General features: G+C 43.0%; 1 protein-coding gene and 1 long non-coding RNA gene across 2 annotated transcripts; one reads left to right on the plus strand and one right to left on the minus strand.

Annotated features, from left to right (window-relative positions):
- LOC146179273 (uncharacterized) lies at nt 1-6,006 on the minus strand. Its single transcript, XR_014700718.1, has 3 exons — nt 5,525-6,006; nt 2,299-2,491; nt 1-817 (listed from the first exon to the last, which is right to left on the minus strand). It is a non-coding gene; the product is annotated as an uncharacterized LOC146179273 (long non-coding RNA).
- Nucleotides 6,007-6,198: 192 nt separating this feature from the next.
- LOC146179274 (tRNA (guanine(6)-N(2))-methyltransferase THUMP3-like) lies at nt 6,199-25,039 on the plus strand. Its single transcript, XM_084578942.1, has 8 exons — nt 6,199-6,492; nt 9,119-9,352; nt 10,038-10,357; nt 14,173-14,242; nt 17,496-17,620; nt 18,705-18,792; nt 21,311-21,448; nt 24,656-25,039. The coding sequence occupies exons 1-8, from the start codon at nt 6,253-6,255 to the stop codon at nt 24,764-24,766; spliced, it is 1,326 nt and encodes a 441-aa protein (XP_084435068.1). The 5' UTR covers nt 6,199-6,252; the 3' UTR covers nt 24,767-25,039.
- The last annotated feature ends 221 nt before the right edge of the window (nt 25,040-25,260 follow it).

Here is a 25,260-nt window from a genome sequence, read left to right on the forward strand (position 1 = left end):
TGAAAGTTGAAATAAGAAATATATCACTCTTGTGTGGTTAAGAGTAACAGCATAACGAGTCTTTTGTTAAAGGCTCTCCTAGCAAACGGTATGTGAGCAGAGGGCAAAACAAACATGAGACACTCAAAAAGCACTTTAGCAAGTCCATTTGTATTCTGGTATAGTATAGCAAATAATCAAAAACATGAACTGAATGACCACAGATGTGTCAAAATTCAACTGCACTGTGTGGTTGTGTTGCAGATATATCAGTGTGCGCTAAGTACTAAGGGGAAAAATTGCATGCCAGGCACACTTCCCACAAAGACCAAAATGACAGTTCCTTGCTGTGAGAGGAGTGCAGGAAAAGAATGGTGAGAAACAATGAAAAACAAAAAACCGGCCCTTTAAAACTGAATTTTGGCATAACCAAAATGCCAGTTTGAGAATAAACAGTTCAAACATTGAGATTCTACTGCACAAGTAATCAGACTATGGCAATGAGACAAAATTTGACAAAATATATGAACCGAAAGTTTTATAATCACTCGAAAGTTTTATAATCGCTCAGTGGCTAGACTTCTCAATAAAAAAAATCATTAGCTTGCTTGTTCCACGAAGTCTGAGTGTAGGCACGTTATGTGGGACTTAAAGAACGCCATAGTAGATGGCTCGAGATTAATTTCGATCATCTTAGAAATGTTCCCCGACATTGAACAGCACAGGAACTTATTACTTTCACCACCATTGAAGATGCATTCATACCTGGCACACAAGCCACACAACAGGGGCGACAAGAGTTGACGCTTCTCAGATTAAGCACAGCATCTATAAAAATCTTGAGATAGACAGTAAAGAGCAAATTTCAGCAATTCTGTGCAGAGTCTATAAAGACGTGTTATACCTGTTTACCATTTGCAAAATCTATAGAATTGCTGCAAAAACCTGCACATAAACCGAGAGAAATTAATTTAAATACTGCCCCAAATGAAGGAAGCTCGCCCATTTCAATAGTTGGACCTCGGACACCAGTAATACATATGAACTACACGAAGCCATTTATCTCAAATACGCCCTCAACAAGCGAGCAGTTCTTTTTTAAATATCTCAACCAACGTGCATAATCCTAAAATACTACATCCAACAATGAAGGATATATCTGATGTACTTCCATAGTGCCGACTATAAGAATTAGAACTAAGAGCGCAGCTGTTATAAAGTAGTCATCGGACTTTCCAGCTTTTATTCTTTCAAATATTAAGCTGACTTTTTATCAATGTTTATTTCAGAAAGCAACTCTCTGTTTTTGTTTTTTCCAGTAAAAAAAAATATGTCCCTGTCTGGTCTAAACTGACGTACAGTTCATATTGCCCCTTTTTACAGTCTTAACAAAAACTAAAAACGTCCATTATCGGAGCAACAAGAAATAATTCAAATTTTTAACAACCAGGATGCAAATTTCTGGTTGTGCCCTACACCGAACGGGAGTACCACACTGCATTTGGCCCTAGTGCTAACTGGAGCCACTGCTGAAACAATTTGGAGTCTCTTACAGCCTGAGTCACTTTGGGACGTTAAACCCCACAAACCAAACCAAACCAAATTTCATTCTACATTGTTCTATCATCGTGCTCTGGTTACAGCATTTTCTTTTCTCCCGTCACTTCCTATGCATAACTGGTACTGAATAGCCAGCTATTTGCGACATGTATACAGCAAAAACTGACCTTTTTCGGTTCAAATAACAAATTCACCAAATTTTTTTTTTGCTGTGTACATTGGTTTAAACCAGAACGTCAAAACATTAATTTTAGAGTATAATATAAGACAATGTCCCCAAATGCCTCCCTAACACACTGTAAAAGCTTCTCGCCAGACAACCTCTCACAGTATGTAACCCTATTTCATACCCAAGACTGTGTGCATAAAGCAAGCAGGGCCTATTTACCACTGCACCATTTGTGCCTCTCAATATTTGGTTATAACGGTGACGAGATCTAGAGACACAAACCTTGTAAATATGTGAATAAAACACTAATACTAGTTGTCACTGATTTGCACATACAAAATAGTTGTTACAATAACTGACACTTATGGTATTTCCCCAACATGAAACAAAACTATCACCTTATAGCAAGCTGCAAAGATTGTTCACTTGCAATGAGAGGATAGTTAAAAAGGGTGCCCACGAGTTAAACAGCCAAACGTCTCTTTTTATCACTGCCTGCCACAAACAATACTGGAAACAGAAAAATGAACAAAAGTGAAAGAAAATGGCACAAATGGGACCAGCTTCAAAAGTTAAACTAGTTACTGCACCTCAATAAATGCTGGAAAAAGGCACTGGCAACAACTTTGGTAGCAGACACAACAGCTTCTGCCATTCCCAACCACATAAGCATAAACAAGTTCAAAACTGCACGCAACCAAGAATTTTTTAAATGACAACAAGGTGCTATATTATGAAGAAATCATTTCGACATGTCTTGCTGTTGGCGCCTGAAGACGCGGCCTGAAAAAAAGAAAGAAAAAAGACAACAGTCAGTTCAGAGAACTGGGAGTTCATTTTCTATTATATTAAGTGCAGTCTTTTCACACATTACAGATATGAAAACAAAAAAGTGTACCTTAACCTAAGAAACCAGAGTTGAGAGAATTGCAAAACAGTAATTCACATTATCTAATGCAGTAGCCTTAAATCAAGACCGTTTTACTTCTGATTCCTTTTCAGCTTTCCCTGTAACATTTAAAGGATGCATGAAAAATAGGATATCTTATTTTGTAGCTCAATTTTTTGTTTACTTGCGACAGTTGCAAAGTATTTAGCAAGCACATCAGTACACAATAAATGGGCCATTTGCAGACAAAACGAAAAAATAACGCCTCGCCATTAATACACTTCGCTTTCCTGATTTCGGAAATTGGTGTTGGCCAATTCACCGCTTCCAAAAAAACAAGAACATGTGCCTGCCTCTTGGAAATAGGTCAGAAAGAAGTCGGTACATTTTTTTTTATTGCGCCTGGTCATCCCGAGAAGGGCTACATTTGTTTGACCTTAAACAGCTGTAAAAAAAAAAAAAGGGGGGGGGGGGGGGGGGGAGGAGGAGGTGGAGAAGAAGAAAAGAAGAGCAACACTCGGTTACCGGCAACTAATGCTTTCACTCTACATTCGGTTTAGCAGCATTTAACCCTTCTCATTTATATGTGGGCTGGTAGCTTACGCTCTCGCGTCATACTCTTAAAGGATGAGCTTAAGTGTCCCCAATAATGTAGCACCTTACACTGTTACGGCGTGATAGGGGAATAATGTAGCAGGCAAAAGAAGCTTCTGCCGTTGCTATTTGCAATGCAACTAGGGTTAACTAGAGTTCAACCACAACTAATGTTTTTCCTAACAATGTGCAAAAGCTCAATGCCTTTTACTTAAAAGCCTACACTGTAGGGCAAAGCTGTTAATGCACTGTGAGGCTATTTTGATGCTACAAAATATGTAAGCAACAGGCAAACATGACTGCAAATTGCACGTTACGAATTTTAACCCCCCCCCCCCCCCCCCTCCCATCCACCCCAAGAAACACTGCTTAGAAGCACATAAAACCCACGAGAGCTGGTGGCACGTGAGTCCAAGGCAGGTAGTGAACTCTGCCGAATACTAACACCTCTAAAGAAATTCTTCCAAGCTCTATCACACGCCCTCTCTGGCAAATACATGCTTGTCTAACTGCAATAATATCAATAATGCCTAACAAAGAAATCAAACTGCTTTATTTTAGCATAAAATTTTGAATACCTTTGGTAAATACAAGTACTGTGATGTTTCGTTAAAACCAAATCGCAGACACAGCCCATTTCTAATGCATATACCCTAACCACCGCTTGCCCCCGCCTTTCCAGTCTCTCCTTGTTCCCCACTCGCAGGTTTCCTTGTGGAGGAGAACCAGGAGAAACTGAGACAACTGGCAGGTGGTCTAATAGTCGCGTTAAGGCATGTGCTCGCTCAAGGCCTTGATTAAAGTATAGCAAATTTCTGCTCCCTAAGATCAGCTGTAACCACGTGCAAACAGTGTTCAGGAACGCAATTTAAGAACTGATGAGCTAGTTCCCACATTCGTTAGGAAGCTATAGGCTTGAAAACAATGGGAAAAAGTTAGAGCTATGTGTAGGACGAGTTGCCTGCGTGAGTAGATAGTCAGGTAAGCGAGGGCACTGCAAACAAACGTATTTGAATAAAAAATGACGCGTCTTCAGGCTGATAGCTCTGGGTCTGGTGACCGCAGGGATGAGCTTGGTGGCTTATAACCTGGGAAATGAAATGAAAGGGTGGCAAATAAAACAAGCATCACACAGTGCAAAATTTTGGAAATGAGAATCAGCCCCAATTTTCTAGCGAGCATCGTACTATGTAGCACATGATATGAAAGATAGGTTTGTTTTTCGAACTACACAGCATGCCTTTAGTCATTAGCCTTTCCTCACATCCCTGATGCATGGTTGAAACATACCATGATGGAGATGCTTTTATCATGCTATGGGCTTATTTTTTGCTGGAGCCGCAAAACATTTTAACGTAACAGTGTTAAAGTCCCCATTCGCCGAAAATCTGCTGGCGTTGGCATCGTCAGCCAAAAATCGAGCATGGCACTGGCTGGCAGCTGACATGGCCGAGCACTAACTGAACATAAAATTGCCAACTCAGCCTCTCCTTTCACATGGGAGGGTGATATCAGAATCAGCCTGCGAGGACCCTTGCATTCACGTTACCCCTAGGCTACACAGGCCCATTGTTGATATGGTTTGGTTAAAGCGGGGCTTTATATGTGGGCTGGTAGCCTATGCTATTGCGCCATGCCCTTAAAAACGGAGCCTAAGGATCCCCCATAATTTTGTTTGCCTAGAATTTCTGCTCGATATAGGACCACAGTGTGCTTTTATCTATTTCCCCTGCCTGATAGAGTTCCTTGAAATAGCGCCAGTCTCTTGTTTTTACCATAGGTTTTCTGGCACTGAAGTAGAGGCAATCAGTCTTGTACTAAATCGGCTGGCCTTCCTGGTCAGCTAGTTCATGGGACAGATCAACAACAATCAACAAAGCGTCGCATGTTCGAACCCTGGTCCAGGAAGAATTCTTCTTCAACTACAAGGTTTTTGTGAAAGCTGTGAGAAGATTTCAATTAGTAATATCTACGTTATTAATTCCATCTTTTTGAAGGCTCCGCTCAACCCAATGGCCAAATATGTAAGGAAAGGCACGTAACTCACTTAAAAGCAAGCAGTATGGAAGTAGAACTGAAAGCCGCTTTGCCCTCTTCTAGAATTTTTTTCTCTTCAGCAGAACGGTGTTTACACACCCTCCTTTTTACACAACGCATTCGTATCTACCGGAAGACGAACACAACTGCATGCACGGTTAGCTGACAGTGAACGGGAGGCGTGCAGGTGACTTCTGTGGATCGTGTCGACTCCCTAGAAATCACACAAATACGGGCAAGCGCAGTCCACCGGCTTAAACAACTCTACAAATAAATTTCATATCCCATTTGCACACCTTTGAAACGTCATATCGCCAAAGTAAGCGCGCATAGCTGACAGTAAAGCTTAGCGGAGTAACCAAATTGGCAAGCAACGCAATGTGAACTCTTCGGTCCTCAGTCAGGTAGCGAGTATTTGTAAATAAACTTTCAAGCAGTCAGTCCGTGGTCTCTCTGCCCAGTATTCCGGGCGGTCGGATTCCTAAACTCACGTGTCCGTCTCTCACACCAGCGATGTGTTGCACGTAGTAAAATGTAACAGCAGTGGTCGCGCACACGGCGGACTTCAAAAAGGCCAAAGTGGACACATCTCATCACGACAAAAAACTAGGTGCGCTCACAGAATAAATGCTTTTGCAAAACAAGGTTTTCCGGAGTAAAAGTCGCGCGTCTGTGAACCGTGCACGCACAGCGCATAAAGAGCATAAACAACACGGGCATATTTGGTCGAGGAAGGGCTAAATTTTAGCCACGGTGATTTTGTAGCACGTGCGAGAAGTGCGCCAAGAACCTTGGTGGCGCTGCATTAAAAACACAATTCTTAACTTATATTTATATTTAAATAGATCATTTTATTCTTATTAAATAAACAACGCATAAAATTAAATAAATTTTTGTAATTTGTATGTCATTGTTTAGGAAATACGCGGTTGTGTTGGCGATTTCATGGGTTTCCCATCATTTACCAATCTGAGCCGTGCCATGCCAAGTCCATCCAAACCGCAGAAACCGCATTCGTTTGAAAATGGCCGCCTCCACTGACAGCATACCTGACAGCTTGGAAGTGAACGAAACCAGCGACGACAACATGGCAGCTTCACCTGCGGCTGTACACGAAGTCGACGAAGTCTGCAAGATCGAGGCGACAGTGGTCACTGGCCTAGAGCACGTCGCGCGCGAAGAGTGCGCCCAAAAGCTTGGCGTCACGCCGGAGATTGCTCGTGGACGCATATTCTTCCAACTGCCTGTCGAACGCGTCACGGAGGTAATGCCGATGTCTACGTTCTGCAGAGGTCGCAGATTAGTTGACGTCCTTTGAAATGCAGATGCCATGAAAAACGCGACGCAGCTCTTCTTTTCTTTTTTTCTTGCAGCTAATGCGAACACCGCTTCACCGGCTATTTTTTGTTGGGCATAGCGAAACCAAAATGGGTGCCGTCCATTGTTGTCGTTCTGCTGCAGTGCAGCGTCGACAAGTTTGTGTATTAACTCTATGGCGTCGACAGAACGAATTCGTTACCTTCGCATGGTGCCTCGACGAAATGTAATGCAGCCATTCGATGTGAATGCAAGAGACGCGTCTTTGGGACGCTGTTCGTCAGCTATTTTCTTTAGCACAAATTCGACGTTGCCGACGTGTCCACTTAAGGTTGGTTTCGAAGGGAACAAAGGTTTTGTTTTTTCGGAGGTTGTATGAGAGAGGGTTAATTTTTCACGTATATTAGAGCAGCGCTTGCACAATGGAGGCTTAGTCGCACGCTTATGAACGGTAAACCTGTGTCCCCTTTCAGCTTCCAGTTCGTGAAAGTTGTTCATGTACACGCGCACGCATAAGAACGAGAGAATCAAAATAGGTCGTTTTTCTTTAGCTGCCTCAGCTTCCGGCATTTGTTTTGAGGCATGTTTCGCGTTTGCATATTCACATCGTTCTTTTTTGTTGTTGTTTCACAGAGCTCGCTCATTATCACTTGAAAAAGTTCAGCTTTACCTTGATTTTAAATGGCTTTTGTTGCAAACCTGTGGTGATTGTTATCCCATAACGCTGCTATGATGAACACCAATTTAAACGCGAGGTAAAGCTGATGTTTCTCGGGTGACTAAGGGTGACATAGTTGGCAATTCCTGGGGTTCCCTAATGCTGTCGTATGATTGGTCTTATGGGTAATATAAATGAACCAATCTATTTACTAAATGCACTGTCTCCCTTTCATGCTTTTAAGGCATATGTTCTGCTCAGGAAACTATGCGTGATCTGGGCAAATCAGGATAGCATGCATGACATAATTATTTTCAAAGGCATATGTTGCCCCCATTTGTATCACAAGTGGATCCATCTTATGCCCTAAATGGTGTGCTAGTGGCGTACGCACAGCCCGAAGGAGACACAATTGCAGTGATCTAGAATATAAAGTGCAGCAGATAGGGGTCTCCATGTGTCCCCCAAATCGCCGTCTTTTTTGGTCCGATCTCAAGACTGCGATCACAGCACTACCAGAAATATATGGGTTACAGTGACGCTCGAATGGTCAATTAGCGCCCAAAACACTATTAGAGTAATTGTTGCACAACGATAAGGAAATATTTTACGGTTTTATGCACCAGGCATGGTGCAACACAAGTTACCAGTTCTGTGTGCACACGAAAGGAAACACTATATCTACACATTCAGGAATGGCTGACAGCGGTGTTGCCGCTTCTTGGGATATTTGCAAGGACTAAGGTGCAGTGGGAAACCACTGCAGTTGACTACACGGTATAATTCAAGTTCACTTTAACACAACTGACTCAGCTGACAGCATGTTGACGAATGGCAACACATCGCTGCCTTGCAACAGTCCACAGCAGAGCTTTGACCATGTGGGCTTCTATTACAATGCCTTCTGGAAGACTATGCCTTCAGTGTTGAAATATTGAGGAACTATGACACAAAGCATATACAGCTGATTCGGCTGAATGTACATCGCCATACCCCAGGATTGGGAAATATGGTGTTGGAGGATCGTACCATTTCACTTTCCATGTAGAATCCATGAAATCTAGTTAAGTTGGAGGCTAGTTTTGTTGCCTTAAATGGTATGCCATTCATTTTAACTGTGTAACTGTAGTTCTCAACCGAGAAGCGAGACTGGTACTGCACCTTCCTTTCCCCAAAAACTGAACTATCTAAAGTTGCTTAACACTTTTCCAAGTTCTGTGCTTATCTCTTAATTCCAGAAATTCGCAGAATGAAGAGGCAGTGCTAGAGGTGCCATCGCATCTGCTCTTAAGGCAACGCTTGAGTGTCCTAGTTTTTTTTCCAGGTTTTCCTCCTAATCTTTTTTTCCCTGTTTTGCTGTAGCTGTGACTGGACGAGAGAACGCTACCTCGCACGTTGCTGCAAGCAGCTTGTTAGACGGAGTATAAAAGTGCTGCACAAGTTTTTCAGAAGTTGACGTGCACACCTGAGGCACTTTAGTTTTCTTTGTTCTTTATCTGCATTGTTGACAAGTTGCACTTAAGGTTTTTTGACTGCTGAGGACATTAAAAGAAATTCCTCGCACTGTATTCCTTTTCCGCAGAAAATTTCTGTTATTGCTGTCTAGAACTACATAGCTACACTCAAAGCATCTTGAACTCCTTGGCTATAAAAATTTCACTATAAACAGTTCTGCCTGGAGCTATTGAACTGCTGATTATATTGGAAGTCCAGTCATGGGGAGTGCAGAACTTCAGAGACCTTTTGCAGGAGGGCAACAGTTGGCTTTGGCTGTAACACTGCTAACAATTTATGGGGACTGTTTATACATGTAGACAGAACATGATAAACTAACATTTTTTGTAATGGAGTAACAGTAAGTGATTGGCAGGTACAGTTGAAGGCTTAGCTCAGCTTCCTGTGTTGTTTGTGGCAGGTCCGGTGCCTACAAGGTGTGGACAACCTTTTCGTGGTTATTGAGACTTTCGACAAGCTGGACGTGCCGCCGTCAAAGGCAGAGATGGAGGCAGTGCTGGTCCCACTAGTCGGACGCATGCGCTGGGAGACGGCGCTTGAAGTGTGGAGGCGCATGCGGCCAGAAGCCGGCTTTGAGCTCGCCGACTTTTTCCGCAACCAGCAGGATGGACCAGGCAATGCAGCCGGCGACCAGGTGATCAGAGGCTGTTGCGATTTGTGGAGGAGTTTTCGTGCACTCTGTTGTGGCTCGCACTTGTTTTCATTACGGTTGCTGGGTTGCCACACTTCTGAGACTGTAATGGACTCTCTATTTCACGTTTAAAATGTGCCAGAAGAAGGGTTGTGCAGAGTTTGTGATTATGTCCTTGAGCTTGACTAAGTTCCCAAGCTATGTAGGGGTTGTCCTTAAGAATTAGTCTTGCTTATTTTATGATAATAAAAACTGTTGCAAGGTAGTTTGCTTTTTTAAAGGGAGAGTAAATTAGTTGGCACATCATTAAAAAAGGAGGAGGAAATGAGAAAGTAAAGGCATTTCGTGACTGTGACTGATTGGCCTGACATGTGCCTCCAGCTTGCTACTATGATTGCCAAGAGAAGGACAGATGCAGACCACAGTCTAGGCAGCACGCACCATTGGTCCAGCATTGGTACTGTGTTGGCAATATCTGGTCCAGCATAGGACCATTGCGTTGCCAATATTGGGCTGATGGTTCGTGCTGCATAGATGCATTCTGGTATAGAAATGCTCAGCTTTCAACGGGAACACCTTTCTTGCCTATTTTGGATGGAGAGGCAAAAATAACAGGAGCTGAGGGAGGGGCAGAACGAGGATCGCTATCGCTGCGCGCATGACAGCAAACCTGCCAATTGTCGAGCAGAAAGAAGCAGGCAAGGAGGAGGGGGAGGAGGAGGAGAAGAAAAAGAAGGAGGGTCCTAAGTTCCGGGTGACATGCCACCGTTCGGGCTCCGAGCACAAGTTCACGTCGATGGAGGCAGCTGCCACGTTTGGGGGCGCGGTGAACGACACCTTTGGCTGGGGGGTGGACATGCGCAACTTTGACCTGGAGGTGGTGTTGCACGTCGATCCCGGCTGTGTGTACGTCTGCCTGGCACTGACGCCCACCAGCCTGCACCACCGGAACCTAGAACACTTTGGGCCGACCAGCCTGCGCTGTACTATCGCCTACAACATGCTCATGTAAGCAGTCCGCCACTTCTGGGTTATGCTTGAAATACTAGAAGCCATATTCAAGACTGGATTTAGGCTGAAGCACCCACGTGCTGTCTGCGTTACAGCTTCTTTAAAGGAGGACAGGGCTCCTAAAAATGTTTTCTCTATTTTTAAACTAAACGCAAGGAAAATGCACAGTTTTATTTAATCAGTTTCTTTTTGTGCTCATTTCAAATGTGTAGTTACTTTTCCGATACGTCAGTTAGTTTTCAAAATATTTGACATTTTCTCTCCTTTGTTTATAGAAATAATACAGAAAAATCCACTAATCAGCAAACTATTATTAACATATGGCTAGATAGTGTTTGGTATAAGAAATACAACGTAGAAGCCACATTTTTGATCAAGGCTATATTAGTCATTTCACAACTTTTTGAATTGCAGTGTAAGAAAAAGTGGTTGACGAGCCATTTGAATTAAATTAGCAAGCATGAAATGAAAAATCTGTTCCCAACATTGTGTAGTTTAATCACCTAGGAACATGCTGCATTACAAATTAGGCCTTTATCTGCTCTAGATGCGAAGGTATCCTTCTTTTAAACTAACAAACCATCAAAATTTTTGTTTTGAGAAAAGTAGAAAAATGTTAGATGAGATTTATTCGGCTCGTTTGCACCTTATGAAGTGGAATGAATGACTCAGAGAGTGAATAAATTAATAGGTATGTAGAAGATGATCTGTAGGTTTCTAAAATGTCATTTTAAAAAAGTTGCTTTTTTTCCCCCGATCTTTGGCCCTTCAGCTCTCTCCCCTCTTGAATTGAAATGGCTATTCAGAATTCCAGTTAAACCATTCCAGCAATTGACTGGTTGAATCACAATTCTGTAATTTAAGTTGGGACTCACATATACATGAAGTATATAAATAGTTATGCAAGGTTATTGGTCTGCGTAGTAAAAACAGATTCACAATACTGGAGTGAGTGAAGCTGTTGATTTATAATTCTTCGATTTTGTCCAGGTTAAATTAAGAACGGTTGACTTGAGAGAGAACAAGCAGAACGAATATTAGCAAGTTACTCATTTTGCAGCTTAGGGCTCTGAAAATAGTTGCAAATGTTCCTTTTGACTATCCTTCCGCAAAGTTGTTTGACCGTTTTAAAGTAGTTAGAATAGGTAATCTGTATAAATATCACCTAATACTCGTCATCGCAAGTACTGGCACATTCCTAAACCACATAGCAACTATTCCCTGCAGTTGTTAACACATACGCTTCCTTCAGTGTTAATTAAATTTGAACATTAAAAAATTGATATCACTTGCATATCAATGAAAGGCCTTCGAAATATCTTTGTAAAATTGATATCACTTGCATATCAATGAAAGGCCTTCGAAATATCTTTGTTTGAATGTTTCTGCTCATTAAATGGTTGTCACGTCCAATTTATTTTTTGGTGCTTAACTGTTGATTTAGTGTTTTCTCTAATATTTTATATAATATATTGTTCAAATTTATATCTTTAAGTATGGTACAACAATTTGTATTTAATCTTCTTGCCAATGTATACAAGGTAATATATATGGTTTTAAATTCAACTGTATGTACGAGGTCTGTTATAAAAGTAATGAGTCATTTTTTTTATAGACATGAATTTTATTCTTTTTACACATCAAAGTTGTCCCCTTCAAAATAAAGCCTTTCTGCATTTACAAAGTGATGGATACATTGTTTCCAATCCTCATAGCAATTCTGGAAGGCTTCTGCTGGAATACGTTTCAGCTCATCTGTACAGTCTTCTGGATATTATCCAGAGAGCCAAAGTGACACCCTTTCAAATGTATTTTGAGCCGGGGGTATAAAAAGAAGTCGCAGGGACTGAGATCTGGTGAATAGGGGGGCTGAGGAACCACAGGAATACTATTTCTTGTCAAAAAAAATTTTAGAGGGCACTTTGGACCACTAAAGTGCGATGAGGCGAAAGCCGTTATAGCGCGGTGGATCGTAGCCCTCCACTACGGCACCTCTATCTCCATCTCTTCTTTCATTCCCACCTCCTCCCTTCCTTTATGGCATGGTACATGGGTCCGCGGAGAATTGTGACAGATACTGCGCTTTTTCTATCTTGTAAACCAATTCCAAACGCTGCTGATGCCTGTTGTACTAACGCCTCCTAGACATGTGGGTCTGTTTCTGTTTTCTGTGTGGTGCGGCGTTCGAGGAAGCGGCAAATGAAAGGCGCTGCACGGAGTCCTGGATCAGACGACCGGCGGAGTCATCTTTGTATATGCATGAATCGCCTGGTGAGGTCATGACCTGTCGGACGGTACATTGGGCGCCCCTTGTCGAACACAACCAGCATTTCATTGAATGCATCAAAGTTCACTGGCATTCTATAATTCATTTAGAGGAAAGGAAAGACACAGTAGCTGTCACACGCGGAATCCCACTATGATCCTCACAGTAGACAAGGAGAATTATGAAGAGCATTTCAGGATCTGGGGCATGGTACAGTTGGTAAAGTGCTGGGCTGGGGATCCGAGGGATGGAGGTTTGATTCCCGGAGGAGACAAGGTTTATTCAATTTTTTTTTAATTTAGCTCTTGCTCTTAAAAGCGTGATACCTCTGCTGACAACCTTTTATCAACAATGATAAGGCATTAAAGGCTTTCACCTTAAAAATTATTGGTGGACATTTCCGTGTGACAGGGTGCATTGTCGTGGTGGAGCATCCGTGTCAGTGCAGTTCCTGGTCGCCCACGTGCAGCCCTTTTCTTGAGTCCTTCAAGAACTTTACGACAAAAAGTTTGATTGAGAATTTGTCCCGGAGGCATAAATTCCTTGCGAACGATCCTGCGACTGTCAAAAAAAGCAAAATGAGCTTCGGTTTAATTTCTGATTTGCTCATTCTCGCTTTCTTTGGACATGACGAGAGAGTGTGTGGTGCGCCACTCCCGACTTTGACATTTTGTCTTGGGATCATATTCAGAAATCTACGATTCATCCATCACCTATTTATAAAATTACTAAAGAATTCTGGTTCTCTTTCTAGGCACTCTAGAAAATCAAGACACACACCTTTTCTGTTCTTCAGCTCAGTCGTGAGGTTCCTTGGAACCATCTTCGTGCACACTTTCCGCATACCAAAATCTTGTGTTAAGATTTGATAGACGGTAAAAGTATCAAAATTCAACTCATCGCGCATCATTTCTCACCATAAGTTAACAATCTGTCGTTACAAGAGACAGATTCCACATCTTTCCACATCGTCATCCATTCTTGAGGTTGAAGGTCATCCTGCATGAGCTTTGTCATCCACTTCTTCTACCACAAGCTTCTTGTTGCTGCTCTCTCCTTTTACACACGAAAAATCAATGAATTTGAATTCGAAATTTTGAATAAACCAATTTTGTTGTTATTGAAGTTTTAGGGCAGACAGCACAACACATCCAGTCAGTGATTGGTCAGATAATTGGTTAATTAATTGGATTGAGTGTTTGGCATGAACCAATTTCAAATTATTTCAAGTTCTGGCAATATCTGGTTACATACATGTTGACTATAAAAAGCATCACATACTGAGACAAGTCCAAGTGAAGTCATACTGGAAGGTGTGTTTTTATTTCCAGCTTGGTTTTTGTTCTATTTTTGCTGCTTCAGACTTATTTCTGAATATTTTACCCTGTGTAAGGATTCCACTGTTTCGGATTATAGGAAAGAAAATGTGTTCATTTCATAAGTAGATACAATCTTCTGAAGGAACTTATGCACTTTTGCCAGCATGGATGCCTGCATGTGTTTTTTTATTTTTAATCTCTGCCACCATTTTCGCTGTTCCCTGTAGGTTGTGCGATCTGAAGCCTGGTGACATTGTATGCGATCCGATGGTCGGTGGAGGGTCTATTCCACTGGAGGTGCGTATGTCTTCTTTCTTGTTCACTCGGACTCATTCCTTGGATTCCTGTAAATGCAGAGCTCCTTGTGCTTTGCCTCCAAAAACCATCGTAATCATCGACAGTGTCGTTTAAAAAAAAAAGAAAATTAATGGGACTATATCTAGTTAGGGTGCGGGATAGTTCATTATGAGCAGCTGTGACCACACAGCATTAACATTTAGCCATGTGTAAACTGCTAGGTGTCTTGGACTGGCTTGTTTTCATTTCTCCGATTTATGGTTTGCATTAGTGACCATATGCATTCTTAGGGCTACATATCTCCATATAGGTACTTTATCTGTGTTGTCTTTTTATCTGTAGGAAGCTGATGATCTCAACATGGTGCTATACGTTTGAAAGAACCAGTGATACCAACAAACTGCACTAAACCTTGTAATATGACTCCTATTACCTTCGAACACTGGATATTGTGGACTCCTCGTCCAGTCTCATTAAACATGTACTCTATTCATTAGTGTGAAACTCAGTATTTTGGAGGTACAGTTCAGATCAAAAGTACACAGCCCAAGGGGTTTTCTTCCTAGCTGCTTAGCAAGGCTCCCTAGCACGCCTAGCAGTCCGCTGGTTGGGGGGATAGAGGACAGAGGCTCTTCCATTTTCGCAAGGTTATGGTTACCGAAGATGCAAAGTGAGGCGATCTGCAGGACTCAGAAGTAAACAAGTAAACACCTCGGGCTGTATACTTTTGACGTGGACCGTACATATTTGGCAGCGCTTCAGTTAATTCAGACAAGCGGCGGATGCCTTCAGAGCGCAGGGCAGTGGAGATGAATAGGTGATTGCATTTCAGTTAACATTTCAGAGCTATGGAACTTAGTCTTTAGGCACTTGATTTTAGTTTCACGTTTTCTTCTTTTAGATTATTTTTTAGGCATTGGAATAAACTGTAAATAATATATAATTGAATTTCTTCGCTGATGTTGGTGATGCAAATGACGGCTGTGATATGTAAATGCTAATTGGCGCTCATGTGAAGCACAGAATAAACTGAAATATAATTGCAGATTCATAGTTTTAATTCACTAGAACACTTATGCCATCCAGCTTCGAGGCATGTAATATGGAGGTGCTGTACTCATTGTATATTACAATTAGTTGGAAAGGTACAGTGGTACAATGGGATGTATTTTTTTGTACTGTGCCTTGCCATTTTTTTAATTTCTCTCATTGCGTACGTGTTGCTGACAATATTGTCAGCATACTAGTTATCGTGGAGTTATTTGTGGGTATGCAGGGTGTGCTGTAATGTATATTTTTTCACGGGGTCTATCCGAGTGGGGAAACGTTGTTGATGCCTTGGGATTTTCTTGAATGTATTTATATCGGTCCATTCGACAGCATGTGCGCATTGCATCATAGTATTTGGCAGAACTGCTGAAAACTATCACTGCCACTAAATATTTTGCACAAAGCAGTCAACAGTCTCAAATTTTTGTAAGAAATTAAGTCGTGGGAATCTGCAACACTTCATTATCACTCCTCTCAAAAATTTGACATTCAGTGAATTCAGACACTTTGTCTTGTCCTTTAAAATGCGGACTAGCGAGGTTTTAGCGTATAGGCAGTTGTAGCTTGTTAACAGGGATATTTTGAGTCTCGAGAATAATAAATTGTGAAGAAAAACTAAAATTCAGAGCGAACGCCTGTGTTCAAGGTCTGCAGGTGTATATATTGCAGTGGACTGGAAATATGACGAAATTCTTGGACTCTTTGGTTTCTTTGGTTTTAGTTTTCATGATATTCAAAATAGTGCGGCAGTTTGGAAGCACCTAATGGCCAATGAGATGATTAATAAGTGTCGCACCGTGTTCTGGCTTGTCTCTTGCTGCAGCTGTTCACGCCTCATTGAGTCCATTTGACTGACAGGCGTTCAAGCAACGTGTAACGGTACTCAGAAAGTAAATCCTTTCAGCTTAAGCATTCTTGCCACTGGCAATCGCCAAACGAACTTGAACGATTACGAGCTCTACTTCAAACTAAATGTAGATAATCCTGGAAGCATCGCCGTTTCTTACGCCAGCTCTTGGATGATGCGCGGAAATCGTTCCCTGTCGCCGTTGGCACAGTAATTGAACATAACTGTGGCTTGATACTTGATTATGTTGTGCACAGCAGTGTCTGTTTTGGCTGCGAGCCGGGCCCAAAAGAAGGTGATTCTCTGCACGGAACATGGGCGGCCAGTCATTTCTGCCAAAAAAACACTACAAAAGAAACCAAGGTTCTGTCAGCGGTTGTCTGAAAAGAAGCGGCTTAAGGACTTGCGCAGAAGCAGGGAAACTGCGTGCAAAATCCGAGAACATGTAACAGGCCCCACGTATGTGCCATTTTCGTCGTAAAGTCCGATCAGATCACGTGCTTGGTGCCTAAGTCATTTCTGGAATGAACTGTGTATTTTTCACTTTCCCTCATTAAATTTTGTTCCGTTTTGCTTCTTTTCTCATTTTCTCAATGCAGTGTTTTGTGTTGGTGTTGAAGCTTGCCCAAGGCATATCATCGGCACCTAGAGCTGCAATTATTTTTGCAATGTGCAGCTGAAAACATGAAGCATGCAATGCCGGGAACGGGGTCTGTACTCCGGGTTCACGTCGTTACCGAAAGTATCGCTGTCGTCCGACCTTGAGTCATCTGGTTGATGGAAACGCTGGAAAGTTGACCTACTTTGAGCTCTGGGTTCAGTAGGCTGCTTGATCTGTAATATTTGCTCAATTTGAAAACTACTTTCAGCATTGCATTCCTCATACATTATACTATGCACACATACATTAAAAAGAAATTTCTGGTTATTTCTTTTTCTATTGTTTGAGCAGACGATTATATAGAATTTATTAATATATCTGGAATTGATTGGCCTATGAGCAAAATAATTACATATTTGAAATCTGAAAGTAAAACTGAACGCGTCTGTGCAGTTTCATTCGCTAAATAAAAAAAAAAAATGACTCTAAGACCCTTCCTAAAGCATTTGCGTCGCAACACTGTCCTGTGCCCAAAACACAAGAGAGGAACCATGTGTTTGGGTAGTCTACATTGTCGCTGCTCATATTAATGTTTCAAGAATACATGGACGGGCACAGTGGGCTTGTATGGATTTTCGCCTTGTCTACAAATTGTCGGCGCAACAGTTATCAATGGTTGTTCAGTGTCGGAGCAGAAACTGGTCATTATTAGAAGACCCTTGATGTTTGCTGTGCATGTGTGTGTAATTATGCAGGGTTGCTTGAACTGGCCCCAGACAGCTTTCGTATGCGGAGACAATCATCCGCTGGCCGTGCAGCGCACGCACGACAACCAGTGTGCACTCACCGAGAAACGTGCTCAAGCATCCCAAGAGGGCGGGTGAGTTGCCTTTGCAGGGGTTGCTGCTTTGAAATGCTGGAATCATTTCAAGCATGGGACGTCCATTTTGGTAGTAATATCGAACCTTGAAGATTACATTTAATGAAGTCGAAACCGACTGCTTCTCTTTGTCTGCGCGCGTCACACTTTCTTTGAGATGCAGAGCCAGAATCGTTTCTGATGCTGCCGTGTGGGAGACAGATACGTGCTTATAGCTCTTTTTTGTCCTCGTCTTCAGCATCGCCTCACCTTCCTTACCTTTCTACTGCCTTTCCATGTGTGGAGAGGGAAGATATCTTATGCATGCACATATCTTGGGGACAACATATACCGTGTCTTCGCGAATCTGTGCCCCCCCCATCTTGCAAACAAATTTTTGAAAGAAAAAGCTTGTGTGTGACTCTAATCACCTCAATTTTTTGCAATGATTGTGCATGTTCAAGACATTCAAGCGCGGCGCTCCCTCACTCTGTCGTTGAACCACTGCTATCAGTCCCGACGTGATGTAGCGTTCGTGGCGTGACCGCCGGCTTCATGTGTTGCTGTGTTCAGACATTACATGACAGATGGCAGCATAAAACGCCAAAAATGAGCCAAAAGCGGTGCCAATAATTCTATTAACATGTTGTCACGTGGGCCTGGTATCGGCAGCGCTCCGCAGGTTTCAGGGGCATCGCGAGCATTGCTTGGTTGGTGTCAGTTGTTTGAGAGCCGTAACGGAGGTCGGAACGAGTTTGTAGAGGGCTGTGTACAGCTTGAAGCTTAAGCGAACTGTAATCTCGTTTGCCAACTTTGTTTGCCAAATAAATTATTTCTTGTGCCCGCCTTGTCGCAGTATAGCCGTGAAATGGGGTGGGGTCATTTTAGATTTTCTTTTTTCGAATCTAAGCACTCACTTTGCTCATCAGGATTGTGAAAAAAGGGGTGGTTAGGAACAATATGGTACCTCCATCATTTATTTATTTCTTCCTTCATGTCACTTGTTTTATCAGATAGTAGTTTCTATGCCTTGTGCTATCAGTCCCCTTGCATCGTGTTTAAAGTGGCAGTGTGGTGCTGCGTCCTATTTTTCCCGTTCCCGCAGTGGTCAGCTGTGCCTTGACGTGTGCCAATGGAACGCGTGTGCCCTTCCCTTGAGAACTGCCTCTGTTGATGTCTTCATCACCGATCTGGTACGCCGCCTTTGTCCTTCTCAGCTGAGCTGCTCCATTCATTCTCTCGTCACAGAGTCTGCACTGGGGCTGTCGGGAATCAGGGCTGTGTGTTATTACCTGCTCTGTGACGAAATGAATGCTGTCCTGAATGCGCTAATGTCTTATTAAGCCATGCTGTGGCCAGACTGAAGTGGGGTTCGTGTTAAAGTCAATCAGTTTGCTCAACATTTCACACAAATTAGCGTGTTGAGAGCTGAGGCAGAAAGCCTTACAAAGGCTTGGTTAGGTCCAGCCTTTTTTTATTTGCATCTTTGCCTGCACTTTGGACACAGTTTGAGCAATGGTTTAGCGTTGATGAAGAAGAATACTTGAAAAGAATGCCCATAGAATGTCTTGTGGATAACCGGCTATTTTTGCAAGTGCAGAAGTTGGGCAGGTTGCACAGTAACAATACACTCTGGATGTCTACCTGATATTCTTTTGAGGTTGTCCAGCAGGTTGTCTGTTTGGATGTCCACCTGACATTCTTTTCCGCTGTGGTGTGCTGACGTGCTCCAAAGTTCAAATCTCTCGACCTAAAACGTGAAAGAGCTTGGTCCCAAGCTGCCCAAAATAGTTATAATTGTTTGCTTTAAAAGAATTTTAAACATTCTTCGAACCATTATTTATCTGTACATATAATCGCAAAGTGAATTACACCAAAAATTGCCGAGTTGGTAACAAGGTTCACTAATGTTCCATCTGGAAAGTACACATGCTGGTTTATTAAATCAAAGTGCCCTAGATGCATCTTACAGTGGTTGCTAAATCTAGCCGGAGTGTCTGTCTGGTTGGCCTCATGGTGGTACACGGTCGCTTGGCAGTGAAACAAATAGAACGGTCAACTCTGGCAAAGCCTATGTAGTAACTCTAGTTTTTCCGAGCTCCGTCACCGGGATGCATGTTGTATACCACTTTTGCTCTCATGACTGTACGGTCGTGAACGGAAGAAATGTGGCCGTACTTTGATGTTCAAGATCTTCTGTTGTGTTACCTAGCAAATGTTAAGGATGTTGTTGCTCATGCAAGTAAAATTTACCTTTGCCCTTGTACTCAAAGGCTGACAGCATTTATATTTTTAGTACTCTGTGCAGCTGTACACAGAAGCCACACACTGAAATGCTGGGGGTGCTGCAGCGCTTGTTAGTGAGGCGGCATGTGACCGTTGCTTTGAAAATGCATTGAGGTTGCATATTGGTGAAGTACTTTTATCTGGCAGCACTTTGATGTTGTTGCATTGCCTGAAGAATTTTAATTTTCAGTAGGCAGTATACGAGTGTGCTTTTGGAGTAGTACTTGATGATCGCTTGTGGTTGGGCTAGTTGCTGCAGATGTGATAAGGTGAGGAAATATATTATGATGCCTTTGTCAGAAAACATGGGCCAAGCGGTTGGCACCTAGGCCATATAGTTGAGCCTGGGGCTTATCTTTAGGATTGCCGGAAGTCTTGAGCTTTAGAGGGGCGATAGTAAAAAGTTCCTCTCACTTTTGATGCATATATACTGGAAAGGCTAACGTGCAAAGCGAGCCGCATTGCATCACCTTTCAAAGGGTGTACAGAGATCCTTCTTGCATCTTTTGTCAATGTGACATCTTGTCATTATGCTCTAGAATTACTGTTTAAGGTTTTATTCTCAGCCTCAGAATTCAATATTTGCAAGTGCAGAAGACGCTGCTAAACAAGATGAAAATAAATCTTGGATAGTAACGTTACGAGCTCTGTTCGTCTTTTGTTGGTTGGTGCATGGGGTTTAACTTACCAAAGCGACTCAGGCTATGAGAAGCACCGTGGTGAAGGGTTACGGTGTAATTTCGACCACCCGGGGTTCTTTAACGTGCACTGACGTCACACACCACACGGGCACCTTGCTTTTCGCCTCCGTCGAAAGGTGGCTGCCGTGGCCGAGATTTGATCCCTCGTGCTTGGGCACAGTAGTTGAGCGCCCTAATGTTGTCTTCTGTTAATGTGTTTTGATTTACTAGCAAGGTGAACCTCACTGAACACCTGGCAAGAAACTGAGTTGGAGCATAAAAACCCTTATCTACATGATTTTTTTTTAAATGACAAAGTGATATATAAGCTGCCTCTGTGACTTCCTACAGCAGTCTCCTTTTATAAACCTGGGCCGTCTGGTGGTTAAAGGAATGCTGGGAACAAATTGAAAAGAGTTAAATTTCTCCAAAAATCGGGCCTTTCCTAGTACGAACAGTCCGAGAAATGAAATGCAGGTGTCACTGATAAACAGGAGGGCACCTAGGACTGCTTTTTTCTATGTGGATCTCTGAGGCTATGCTTGGCTGCCATTCACTTGGGCCCATCCGGATGAATAAACTTTAGCATGGTTGCAGAGAGCCAGACAGTAGATTCTTGCTGAGCATAAAAATGCTATCGAGCGTTTTCGCTAATGCAGATGTGACGCGTTATCTTACCGACTGCCTTTGTTTTGCGGCTTTGTCTGCGCTGCCCTTTTGTGCATTCCCTACCTGTTGTTTGCAGCCCTTTGGCAAGCGGATGGGTTCTCGGCCAGACAACCGGCTTCTGTACCCGCGGCTTCTGAATGAGCTTGCTCGAGTCGCACGACCGCGCACTGGCCGTGCTGTTCTTCTCACTCAGGACAAGAAGAGCCTCTCCCTGGTGAGTGTCTGCTGCCTCTGCTTGGTGAGCGGCAGAGACGCTGGGCCTTGTTTTCTGGTTTAGTTTAGTGTAGTGATACCCCAGTGGTTTCCAAAAGCTCCTCAAAGGCACTCCGCATGTCTTGATGTCCATCTCCTCCTGCCTGGGATGCTTTCAGAAATGGGCACGCAGACACGACCGTTTAGAAAATTGGCTCTATGAAGTTAATGCATACTGTTTGTGTAGTTCGCTGTGAGCAGTTGCGTATGGCTTGCCCTAAAATAAAGTGACTCAAAAGAAGAGCGAGTTAAACCCCTAGCAGGCTTCACTCGTCATATTGGTTTGGTTTGATTTATGGTGTTTAATGTCTCAAAGCGACTCAGGCTACGAGAGACGCCGTAGGGCAGGGCTCCGGAAATTTCGACCACTTGGGGTTCTTTAACGTGCGGTGATATCACACAGCACACGGGCGCCTTGCTCTTCGCCTCCATCGAAAAGCGGCCGCAGTGGCCAGGATTCGATCCTGCATCCTGGTTACAGTAGTCGAACGCCCTAGCTACTGCGCCACCGCGGCGCGTTGGTCATATTATTGGCTTATGACAAGTCCAGCTTGACATGCCTTTTATGGCACTCTATCCCTGGTCTACAGGGTGCCCGGAAGGGGTCGAGAAAGTGGCTATCACGTGCATGCATTCTGTACAAGAAAGGCCACTGAGCATGCTTGCTGTGTACAACCAGTCAGAAGTGAATTGATGATTTAGAAGACGTTTTTAGAAATTTCCACTTTCGTGCTGCGTGGGAACATGCACTGCTGGGTGTTCGCTCGAGTTCCCGCACTTAGTCTAGAGAGGTTGATGTAAAGCAGTGGAATGCCATCATTGGCTAGCTAGGGCCGCTGAAGAAAACCTAGTACTTGGCCGACTCCACGCGGGACCGCTACTTGTCTCCATTTCCACTGTTTTCTCTGCTGTGTAGCTGAAAAGCGGAGGGAGCGGCAAAGAATGCAAACGACCTGCTTCCGTGAGTGGAGCGCAATGGCTGCCCGTGATCAGTGTTTTTCTCTCTCGGGCCATCGTATAAGTTGAGAGGGAAAACACAGACTCCATTATTAGGTAATTATTCTTATCTGTGGCGCTACTACATAAGCTGGGTCGAGTATTTTTGCAGGCGCAAGATAGGCGATTCTATATCTGTCGCTTTTATTGTCTTGCTCTCAGTGGACCGTCTTTAGTGCTCTTTTAAGATGAGCAATGAGCAGGGCTCACCCAGTGCCATTGTTTGGTTTTGCTGACCAAATAAGAAGAGTTGTATTGAAAAAAAAGAAAAGGGGTTTTATGGCATTTTCTTATGCATGGGATAAAGCATGTAACTATTCACTGAAATAAATGACCATATTGGTACAGTTTTGTAAGAGGAAAATAGTCCGAAGGCTTAGGAACCAACTGCAAGAAAATTTTGTTTTGGTGAATTAGGCTGGTTGCATCATAAAATCGATTGCGACAAAGCGTGCTTGTCAGAGAACTGGCGCTGTTGTTAAAAGCATATGAAGAGCCCCAGTAACAGACAGTGCGTGCACCTATCTTCATGTCATGCAGTTAGGCTACTTACGAATATGTCAGGGGCATGGGAAGCTGGGGCTATTAGAATTGGACAGATTGAGGACGGCAGAAATGTGGTTTGGCAGCCCCAGGTTTGGTACTTTGGTAAACTTGATTGAAATTTCATGTTTGGTTACCATGGTATAAACTGCTGTGTAGCCGCTTGGAGCACGAACATGCATGCTGCACACAATTATGCGCAGTACATCTTGGAAAACAACAGGTGGTCAAAATTCCCAGCACCATTCACGACGGGGACTATTGTCACTTTGGGAAGTTGAATCGTTTAAACCAAACCGACACAAACGAGGCAAGCATGCACGCAGCATACATTTAAGAAGTACAGCAGGCGGAGGGCGTTTTCTAGATTTCTGGTGTCCTAGTGGAGTCCTGGCCTGATTCAGTAAGATATGAATTAAGTGTCCTTGTCTTCTGTGGCGATTCTGGCCAAAATACGAAGCTTTTGCAAAAGCTGCACTAGCACTGTCACCTTTCTTCTGCGAGAAAAACACGAAAGCAGATGACACGAAGCAAACAGTTGTCTCCATTCAGAGGTATTAATTCGCTCACAGGGCAGTAAATTCATGAAATTACTATTCGTGTCACTCACAGTAAATGTGTGCGACTACTCGCTGCTCTTTCTACTAATATGAGACAGTTATGAGTGCGAGTGGTTGAGAGTGTTCCTGTTTATAAACCATTTCCGGCTCTTGATAATGACCTTCTTGAGTTTCGGTTTGAAAATAAAAAGCAACAATTTTTGTGAGTGGTTCTTGACGCACTCACTTCTCTCAATGATTGCCATCTCTTATTCTTAGGGGCTCTCCTGGCGTAGTAAAGTCTTTTTTAGGACGAAAAAAAGAAAAAAGGAAAACTTCATTGTAGTTTTTCAGTGCATGTGGAAATGAATATTGTGGGCCTACACAGGTAAGTTAGGCATTTTTTTTATGGCAGTCCAGATATAACGATGATCGGTTATAACGATCATTTTTTTCGGATTTTTCAATATCGTTATAAGTGGATTGCACTGTAAATGCTCGGGAGGCCCAAAAAAGTACCCCTAGGGACCAAAGGGTCTTGTGGAATGCCATTTGCAAATCACTTATCAAAGGCTGGACTGTGTTGCTGGTGAGAGTAAATTTATTCCGGTATAACGTGTGGAAATGAGAGCAATAGTATTCCTTCACCGGCAGTGGAAAGACAGAGATCTGGCATTTGAAGGTAGTTTCGCATGTGATTCCTTTAGAGGAGTGCAGTAGTTGGTAACAGTGACACTGGAGTGGTATCTTGGTGATCACACAATTTATCTTTTTCTCCTGTAGAAGACATTAGTCTGCTTGACTGTGAGATAAGTGCACTGCGGTTGATTCATTAAATGTACGACATGATTGTGCTTCTGCCCCATGTCAGCGGTGCATGGGTGGCGATCAGTGTTCTGCGTGAAAGCTTTGAAAATGTGAACTAAGAAAATTTGACTTATGTGGGTTTTAAATTAAAACAGCCATTTTTTATTTGCTTGACAAGTTGACAGATTCAAACCATCAGTTTGAATCAAGCAATCACTTTGATACGAGTTCACTCTGTCTCTGTTCTGATCTTTGGGCTCGCGGCCTTTCTCATGTATGTGCAGGCCGTTGGGCGTGCTGGCCGGCTCTGGCGGCAGGGACGTGTTTACGGCGTCAACGTCGGCGGATTGTCAGCTGCCGTCTACATCCTGAGGCGCACGGATGTCAAACTCTGAGTCCATTGGGAAAGTTGAATGTAAAAGCCTGCAGTTTGTCACAGATGGCAGCTGGCTTTACTTCGACTGGCTACAAGTGTCTGCCTGAAGATGTGTGTGCGTGTGCATTTGTTAGGCTTTGGGGGGCCTTGCAACGACCATTGACGTTTGGTTTTTCATTGTTCAGCTCTTCTTTCAAGCAAGGGAAGAGTTTGGACATGAGTTGCCTCAAGTTTGTCAAGAGGACAGCTATAAGCGCTTGCCTTTGTTGTGGATTAAACCTTTGTGCGCTTATTCTTGCAGACTCTTTCTTTGGAAAAGCTGTGTATCATTCACAAAAGTTCTGAGTCATTGTGGATTCTTTTGTTACTTTTACTGAGATGTTTGTGTTTATGTTCAGAGATGTTTTGTTTATGTTTAACAATCCTTCATTCAACAACGTTTGTGGCATTATCCTGTGTGACCTGGGCCGAGAATCTGAAGGCTTTGTAGAGCTTTGGCCTTTGCATGATGCA

This window comes from Amblyomma maculatum, chromosome 9 (assembly GCF_055883805.1).
Source record: "Amblyomma maculatum isolate TAMU_Amacu chromosome 9, ASM5588380v1, whole genome shotgun sequence".
NCBI lineage: Eukaryota > Metazoa > Arthropoda > Arachnida > Ixodida > Ixodidae > Amblyomma > Amblyomma maculatum.

Excerpts from the sequence above, each read along its gene's own strand:
- LOC146179274 (XM_084578942.1), top strand. The coding sequence starts at position 6,253 with ATGGCCGCCTCCACTGACAGCATACCTGACAGCTTGGAAGTGAACGAA. Across the intron at positions 9,353-10,037 it reads GCAATGCAGCCGGCGACCAG|AAAGAAGCAGGCAAGGAGGA; the intron begins GTGATCAGAGGC and ends ATTGTCGAGCAG. Across the intron at positions 14,243-17,495 it reads GAGGGTCTATTCCACTGGAG|GGTTGCTTGAACTGGCCCCA; the intron begins GTGCGTATGTCT and ends GTAATTATGCAG.